The sequence below is a fragment of the Mandrillus leucophaeus genome, unplaced genomic scaffold (assembly GCF_000951045.1).
Source record: "Mandrillus leucophaeus isolate KB7577 unplaced genomic scaffold, Mleu.le_1.0 Scaffold64, whole genome shotgun sequence".
In the NCBI taxonomy this organism is placed as follows: domain Eukaryota; kingdom Metazoa; phylum Chordata; class Mammalia; order Primates; family Cercopithecidae; genus Mandrillus; species Mandrillus leucophaeus.
Window position 1 is genome coordinate 1713010 of NW_012106919.1, and position 9324 is coordinate 1722333.

A 9324-nucleotide genomic window follows, 5' to 3' on the forward strand; every position below is an offset into this window, starting at 1 on the left:
TCCAGAGATAGCAGGCTTAGTAAGCTGGAGGGTAGGACATGAAGTCCCCAAAACCTTGATGTCCTATTTTTATGTGATTTGGGCAGTGGTTATCTTTTGCCTGTTGATATCTTAAAGCAGCAGAGTGGTATAGAAATCTGCAGTTATGACAGACCTGGGTTAAAAATCACAGCTGTGCCACTTGCTTTTGATATTTTGAGCAAGGTAGCTAAATTTTCTGAGCTTCTATTTTCTTGTCTGTAAAATGAGGATACGTACCTGTTCTTTTTTTTTCTTTTTATTTATTTATTTCTTTTTTTTTTTCTTTTAGAGATAGGGTTTTGCTTTGTTGCCCAGGCTGGAGTGCACTAGCATGATCATGGCTCACTGCAGCCTCAAATTCCCAAACTCAAGCAATCCTCTCACCTCAGCCTCCCCATTAGCTGGGACTACAGGCACAAGCCATCATGCCCAGCTAGTTTAAACACAGTTATCAGAGATGGAGCTATGTTGCCTAGGCTGGTCTTGAATTCTTGGTCTCAAGCAATCCTCCCACTGCAGCCTTCCAAAGTGCTGAGCATATAAGCGCAAGCCACTGTGCCCAGCTGTCAGATACTGAGTTTTAATTATGCCCCAAACTCCAGCCCACAGATCCTCTTCACCAAAGCTCCTGGCTGGTCTAGCCCATCATGACTTCTCTAGGAACAGTCCTTCTTTAGGACTATAAAGTATTAATAAAAGTCTGTAGATTAAGGGGCCTGCATAAAGAATTCTGGATATAGGCCCCTGTCTTTCCCAAGTTCCTCTCCAACATCCCTTGGGGTCCTCATATGTTTTTGAAGCAGCTTTACTCTGCACAGGCAGCAGGAGGCTGGGGGAGCCATGGCTCTGGGCCACAGGGGCAGATTTATTTGGATGATAGGACTAATATTTGTGTAACCTGCTGAGACCTGTGTGGGAGAGTTTAGGGTGGTTTTTCTTTTGGTGAGGGGATTTGCTCCGGTTTCACATCCATTAACACAAAACATGAGCTAGTTAGGGCCCTTGTGGTCTGCGGTAAGGGGATGCCTGTGGAGAAATGGGCCTGAGTGAGTCAGGCCAAGAGAATGTCTTCCTTCAGAGTGGAGTCAACTGGATAACTGATGAGCCAATGGTAGGATTAAGGAGGGGGAAATGGGAGGGGAAGAGAAGAGCTGACATCTTGAGGAAAGCTTTGGGGTAGTGGAGAGGTAAGGGGGTCATGGTTAGTCTGAACTCAACAATAGGGCTGAATGAATTTACCAAAGGAGGCTGCCTTATATTATATGCCAAGCTGCTGGGGAAAGACTCAGGTCCTAACCAGCCCCTGTTCTCACAAGAACATGCAGGTTACCACATAAACAATGGCATAGGCCTTCCATGGGAAGTCAACATGACTTAAATCTACCTATGCCCTATTATCTATTTTTTGGTTTTTGGTTCTCATTCCTGTGGAAGGAAATGGGCCTCTTCTGGCATCTCATGCTACTCTGTGCTTTTCCTTGGGCTCCAGATTCTAGCTCATAAAGATGCAAGTTTTGCAATTTCCTATAAATGGTTAAGAAAAGAGCAAGCTGTCCAGAGAGTGAGAAGTTTGAAAAGCGAAGTGGATAAGTGAGAGAAATGGTGTCCATTTGAGCCCCACTACAGAGGTTATGTGGCCCAAAAAGGAATGATGGCCAAGCAATTAATTTTTCCTCCTAGTTCTTAGCTTGCTTCTGCATTCTGATTGGCTTTAGACAACTGGCATTTAGTCTGCATTACACAAACAGACACTAATTTATTTGGAACAAGCAGCAAAATGAGAACTTTATTTGGTGCAGTCAGGGCTCCATTTAGTTCCCTCACTCTGCTTCTAATCACCACTTCTCCCAGCCCTCTATTTGATAGAGGTCTGTCCCTCAGATCAGCAATGTCTTAGCCCGTCTCCTCTCTTCCATTCCTTCCTGTTGGTACCCATTTCTTCTAACTTTTAATAAACATTTAGGTATAATACATTACAGTAAGTGCTATTTAGATACAAACTTAAAAGATACTATATATTTTAAGGATCTAAGAATCCTTTAGAGAAGGCACATGACTGAAGTACCTCAGCTGCACAGCCTGTAGCCAGTTTTTTTATGTAAAAGTAAGAATGCCAGCCTTAACCTAGCCCTGCAGATAAAAGCTAACTTTTATTATTACCAGCCCTGAATAATGGCAGTAATCCACACTCTTCCTTAGAGTGATGCTGTAAAAATAAAATCAAGGGCTTCAGATTAAAAAAAAAAAATAAAAACAAACATTGCCTGGCCCTGAGGGTCTGTCTGCAAAACTTCTTGTAGATCTAACTTCTGAACACTCACTGCTTCACTTCTTTTCCTCCCTGTTGCAGGGAGTAATTTCTTCTCCTTTCTCTCACTTCCCTTATCAAGAACACCAACCACTAAGTCTTTGCCAAATTCTCAGACCCACTCAGGACACGAGTCTCTACATGGCTTAATATAAGAGAGATAATTAGGATTTTTTTTCCTCAGTCTTTCTGAGGTTTTTATTTAAATGCACTCAGTGGTCATAGGGCAGGAGCTCAAGCTAGCTGGGGCGAAGGGAGGACGCCAGGGAGAGTATGTTTCTCATCCCTGGGAGGCATTCAGCCTAGCTCCTGCAGCCAAATTACAGCACCAGAGAACAATGTGATGCATTCCTGGGCAGGTCGGTGGGACCCTGGGCGCCTGGGCCTTGCGGAGAGAGGTGCCAGACACAGAGCTCTCCGTAAGCAATCCTGCAGAGCCGCCCCCTGGGTGCAGAAATGAAATACGGGAAAGCTTCACATTACACAGAGACCTGTAGCTCACACCTGGTTATTGATGGCCTTGGTAGAGGCCTCTGCCCCGACCCTCCACTTGGGAACTGCCTGCTACTACGGGGGTTGGGCATCTTTGAAGCAATGTTGGAAAACAAGAAAGAGATGGTTCCTTTTCACTCTTTGCCCTCCCTGTCAGCCTGAGCACAACCATGAGGTTACACACACACACACGTGTACATATATAGACACATACAGAACTTCTCACAGGCTGCATAGGAGTTCTGCTCATCCTCCTCTCCCCAACAATTAAAAAAAAAAAGCAATTAGATTTCGATCCCGTAATTCAAAAAGGATACCAATAGGGTCTAGCTGTAATCAAGGAATATCTACAAAGTTACATTACCAACCTGCAGGCAACTCTTTGGTTTGGGGACCAGAACTCCGCTGGTGGGTGTTTGGGGGAAGGATGCAGAAAGGGCATGGCGAGGAGAGATCAGTGGTGAAGAATTATCACCAAAGCAGAGTGGCTGAGACTGTACACATTCACAAGGCTGGTTCATGCTGGAGACAGTGAGATGTGCACCCTATGTGCTGAGAATGATGGGACAGTCTCCTATGACTGCATAAGGTATAACTGCCAAGCCTACTGCTTATGACCTGTGGTTGTTTTAAACTCTTAACTGGGTTAGAAAACTGGATAGCTTTGGATTCCAGGGATGACCTCCGTAAGAGAGAAGCACTGGAAAAGACCAAGTGGTGGCTTTATTAGGGTAAATATATCACAGTTGCTACAGTGAATTGAGCTTTCTCAGAAGCTATTATTTTCTTTGGGTGATTGGTAGGTATAGGGCAATAGCCAGTGGGCTGTATGCCTGTCCCTGACCTCAAAGGTAAAGGGATAGAAAAGAGAGGAGTTTACAAACTCATTTTCCCACTTCCCACTCATGGCTTATATTATCTCTGAGCATCTTTGTGGCTATTCCTCATTTACTTAAGATGTTTTAGTCATTCTGGATTTGCAAATGCAAGGCAAGCATTCTCCCATTGGCCCCTTAACTGTTAACTATCCTGGCTTAAAATTCTCCTTTACTCACTTCCATTCTATGGGTATATGGATGGAGCAGCTGGACATTAGAGTTCTTTCTCTTTGACCAAGGGAGCCAAAATGTGGTGACTTTACTTCAACCCTAACAGCTCCTGTAAGCAGCCCTGGCCAAACAGAAAGGCTAAGCTGAATGAAGAAAAAAGGAAGACAACTTCATCTACAGTTGTCCTTTTTGACAGCTTCCAAGGTGGGGTTTCCCCAGGAATAACAATAATGTTCATAAGAAGCTTTTTCATATACAGAATGCTTTAGCATATACGTAATCCTCACAACAACCCTGTGAGGTAGGGGTTACTGTCACTTTACAGATGCTGTTCAGAAGAATTTGGTGATTGGTCCAAGGTCAAATGAACTGTGCGTGGCTCAGCCAGAACTCAAACCTAGGTCTTCTGACTTCAAATCTTGTGTATTCTCCTCAAAGCCTGAGGATGCCCAGGGTTGGGGGCGCCAGAGTCCCAGCACCTTCAAAACAGAAATTGATACAAAATGTTCAAGCCTTATAGGAGTCCCAGGACTGCCAGGAGAGTATATCTGAGCACGGTTTACAAAGGAACAGCCTAGGCCCTCCTGAACCTTATCAACCAATGGCTCTTTTGCCATTTCTGCCACTATTACCACCGGTACCATGTGACCACTATACAAAGTATTCCACATTTAAACAACTCTGGCTCCTAATTCTATTCCTTTTTTCTCCTTCAGATTAACATTAAAATTTTGTTTTATCTAGTCCTTTGGAAATTATGCTAAGTGTATAGACACAGTAGAAGCAGTCATGACAGAAAATTATTAAGGCTTTGGGCTTTGAAAGTATGTGTTAGAGGCCGGGAGCGGCAGCTCACGCTTGTAATCCCAGCACTTCGGGAGGCCGAGTGGGCAGATCACGAGGTCAGGAAGTCAAGACCGTCCTGGCTAACATGGTGAAACCCCGTCTGTATTAAAAATACAAAAAAATTAGCTGGGCATGGTGGCGGGCGCCTGTAGTCCCAGCTTCTCAGGAGGCTGAGGCAGGAGAATGGTGTGAACCCGGGAAGTGGAGCTTGCAGTGAGCTGAGATCGCGCCACTGCACTCCAGCCTGGGTGACAGAGCAAGACTCTGTCTCAAAAAAAAAAAAAAGTATGTATTAGAATTTTCTTTGAGATTTCACTCCTTTTAAAAATGCTGTCAACTCCTGGGTTAGGAAAGCAAGTTCAGGGAATAAGTGTCCTAAGAAACTCCCATGCCAAGCCAGATAGATGCCTACCCATGGCCTGGTAAAGGTCCTGGGATCTCAAGCTGATGCAAACAACTTGTGTACACCAAGGCAAGGGGTCTCAATCCTGCAGAGAAACCCCTGTGAGATGAGGCAGACAGCAGATTTTCACTTGATCAAACACTTGCTGCTCTCAACCCCTCTTTGTTCTCCCATCCAAAATTTGGACCTCTGTTTAGGCTCAAGACAGTGAGTAAGAGCAGCTCCAAAAGATGATGTACGCAAGGGGAACTCTTCTGTTCAATTCTGGAATGTTTTCTGTTAGAGACAGCGTAGGCTACCTATCCCACTCCTGCACCCCAACTGTTAAGACCGAAGGGAAAAGTACAATGTTCATCAATCATACACCTGGGATGCTGCAGCTCCCTGACCTGGGCCCCTGCTTGAGCTAGGGGAAGAACACCTCATGAAAACAGTCTACCTATAGTCAGGACTTCCCCAAAGCAGACTTTACTTTTTGGTCCATCGATCTTGGCTCTCACTGTTCTCCCTGCTTCCCACCCCCAACTGCCTCTGCATGTGGGCTCAGAAGTCATCATCTAAAGAATTCCATTGCTCACCTCCTGCATAGCAGCACAGCCCCATGAGGCCACACACCAGATGGAGGGGATAAAAGTACGAGGTCATGGCTTCTAGCAAGAGGCTTTTTCTTAAACTAACCCTGACTCCTGGAAAAGAGGCAGAGCAGGAGAGTGTTGAATGAGCTGCTGATGACAGCAGCTTCATAGGTCTTGTGTATAAAGGGAGGAAAAAGCTAACTTGGCGTTCTGTGGAAATTTACCTACTCCCATTTTCAGGTCTACTCCTGGTCTCACATCTACTTCTTGAAGGTGTCCAAGTAGAATGCAGAGATTGTCAAACTAGAGGGTTAACTCCTTCCCAATTGTAGGGATCTATTCAGCAGGCTGCCACACACATGCTGAGGTGGAGGCCAACCCTGAACACATGCGCTGCTTCTTTAGGAATGTAACCATGAAGTAAAAGGAAACAGTAAGGAAGGTGAACTGGAACTCTGGGGAAACTGAAAAGGTCATCGATAGGCCTTCAAAATATTTGTGTGTAATAAGTAGACACAAGAGGCTGGAGGAAGATGATCATTCCTAGAATAATTATGCTTATTGGGTGACAATATACAGAAGCAACAATTACAAGAAAATGAAACAGTTTGATGGACTAGGAAGCAGAAGTCTGAGAATAAAGGAATTAGGTTAATGAGATTAATCAGAGATGGCATTCCACAGGAGGTGACTTTTGAGTTGAATTTTTAAAAGATAGCTTTATGTGTTTTATGAACTGATTGAAGGCAGTCAGAAGAAGGCATTCTAAATCAAAGAAACTGGTATGTGCTGAAACTTAGAAGCAGGAATGTACAAGCAATATATAAGGAATTTCAAGCAAGTACACATTATATACACTGGGGAATACAGAGAAATTAGAATGCTGAGATCAGGGCTTAAATAATGTGAGGTGACTGTGTGCACCTAGACTGTCAAATGGTTCAGCATCCCCTATAGAGCCACATAGTATCTTGATTTATGTCAGTAAACATCAGGGCACCTATGGAAAAGCACAAGGATGAGTCCATTTGTTACAGACACGGGGACTAAATGAGAACTACACTGTAAAGTTCAACAAAATGCTACATATCATTAACTACAGCTCCTTATCATTTGAGATTCTGGGCTAAGTAAGAGATATCAAATATCCTATCCAGTACTGTGATGCATTAATGTAGGCTTACAGGCCCAGAACCTGGCATAAATCAAGCCAAACCCTTAAGAAATTAGAATGTGAAAAGAAAATAATTTAAAATAGAAAATACATGCTGCTTTTCCTCACTCCCAAACTTAAAACTTGACTGGTCCTATATATTCTACTTGGTATATTGAATTTTTACAGCTAGCAGATTTATCGTATCTGAGGCCATAGTGAATAGAAGAGCTGCAAAAGAGCTTTAGAGACTGCAAAACCAACTCACTAATAAATGACGAACTTTATTCTAATTTACTACCGGGTGCTGAAGTAGCAGCCAAAGGAGGAGACAAATTCTAACTTCATGATCTCTAGTTAGGTGTCTAGCTTCCCGTATTTGCTACAGGTAAAAATGGCTACTTATGGGGCTTTTGTCATACTTCTTAACCAAATTTCCCTAACTTCTGAGGACAAAAACCATAAGGGCAATCTTGTTCTTCCAAAGCAGTTCCCTGGTGCCACTTTCAGAAACAGAGTATTGAACTGTGGGTCTGACCCAGTGTGGCACTGAGTGTGTGTGTGCACATTGAATAAGCCAAAATGTGTGCCATATTCTAGGTTTCTGCTTTACTTAATTGGCAAAAGTTGGTGCTGGAAGAGAGGCAGCCACAAAACAGTGATAGCATTTGTTAGTATCATCTTAGTTCTCTTCCCTCCCCTAGGAGTTTATAAAGGGTGATTTCTGAAACCCTTCACAAAAGCTCAAGGGTTTACATTCAACTGTGACAGCACTATGAATTCATTAAGAAGCATGTTTCAGGTTGCACTATAATTTCCCTATGTAACATAAACCCATGGAATCTGACATAAGCTGATTGCTCATGCTGGTTGTTTTATTTACATTTCTGAATGGAAAGGATTTCAATACTCATAAAATATCTAACTGGCTTATTTTTCATCTCTTCTCCCAGAGAAGCTATTATAAAATAGGCATAGAGACAGAAGTCTCAACTTGTATAACTGGTTAAGCAAACCAGGGAAATGTTATTGCTCAAAATGCAATTTTAAAAAATTCAATATGGAACTTGAGGCCAAAAAAACAGATGGTTACTCTCAATGCCATCTGAAAGATAAAAGTTCAAAAGAAAAAAAAAAAAAAGGTAACTATGCTCATTATCTTCAACCAAGTCCTATGGTAGTAGGTGGTACCTTCATAGGAGCTCAGTGGAACTGGGGTTTACTCACATCTTTTTTCTGGCAACCTAATGTTAGCAGACACACTTGCTAGTTTGAACAGGAATGCAGATGAATGGATGAAAGTGGGCTCCCTACCACCCAGAAATATGAATGTGCCTCCTTACCAATATGCTACATATTAGACCTCTGAATTAGAAGATGCCAACATGCAACTAACTTACTATCTGGAGATATATATTTTGTTAACCTAGGCAAAGAATAATAATTTCTACTTATTCCAGTAGGTGTGACAAGCTCAGAGAAGTGAGTGACAAGCTAGAGAAGTAACAGTCACCAATAAAGTAAATTCCAAAGCTGGATCCCCAGTTTTCTGCCTCCAAGTTGTTCAAATAGTTTTTCTTTCTTTCTTCTACTGCAACACTGAGTTAAATCAGTATACTCTACAACTCTCTAGTATTATTATAATGTTTACATGAGTAGTTTAGAATTTAGCCTTGGGCCTGCTCTTCTACTGTGTATACTTTCATCATTTTACCATATTTACTGATTACATGCCTGATTTGTATAAATTGAAGGAGAGGTTCTGTGCCTGTTTATTTTTTGAGATGGAGTCTTGCTCTGTCACTAGGGCTGGAGTGCAGTGGCATGATCTCGAATCACTGCAGACTTCGCCTCCCGGGTTCAAGCAATTCTCCTGCCTCAGCCTCCTGAGTAGCTGGGATTACAGGTACCTGCCACCACACCAGGCTAGTTTTTTGTATGTTTAGTAGAGACGGGGTTTCACCATGTTGGCCAGGCTGGTCTCAAACTCCTGACCTCAGATGATCCACCCACCTAGGTCTCCCAAAGTATTGAGATTACAGGCGTCAGCCACTGCACTCAGCCTCTGTGCCTATTTTAAAACATATATCCCAAAGTCATATCCCCAGTGATCCAGCTAGTCTGTTACTGTAATGAGACAGCTCAATAAACATAAGAAATATTTTTTCAGTTACTTAAAGAGAAAATAATACTGGTGGTTCTCCCTGTAAAGAGGGAGAATTGTCAAAAATGCAGAATTGATCAGCAAAACCCAGCTATAAAGAAAGGGCAAAGGCCGGGCGCGGTGGCTCAAGCCTGTAATCCCAGCACTTTGGGAGGCCGAGACGGGTGGATCACGAGATCAGGAGATTGAGACCATCCTGGCTAACACGGTGAAACCTTGTCTCTAGCAAGAAATACAAAAAGGCCGGGCGCGGTGGCTCAAGCCTGTAATCCCAGCACTTTGGGAGGCCGAGACGGGCGGATCACGAGGTCAG

General features: G+C 43.2%; 1 protein-coding gene across 4 annotated transcripts in view; it reads right to left on the bottom strand.

Annotated features, from left to right (window-relative positions):
• Nucleotides 1-1780: 1780 nt before the first annotated feature.
• Nucleotides 1781-9324, bottom strand: part of ST7L (suppression of tumorigenicity 7 like) — a 106881-nt gene continuing 99337 nt past the window's right edge. For 3 of the 4 annotated variants that reach the window (XM_012000759.1, XM_012000760.1, XM_012000758.1), the window contains one exon: nucleotides 1781-4349. In XM_012000759.1, the coding sequence (XP_011856149.1) occupies nucleotides 4251-4349 (99 nt within the window). In that variant the 3' untranslated portion in view covers nucleotides 1781-4250. The remainder of the gene's footprint in view (nucleotides 4350-9324) is intronic. The other variant, XM_012000761.1, reaches the window with a different exon arrangement.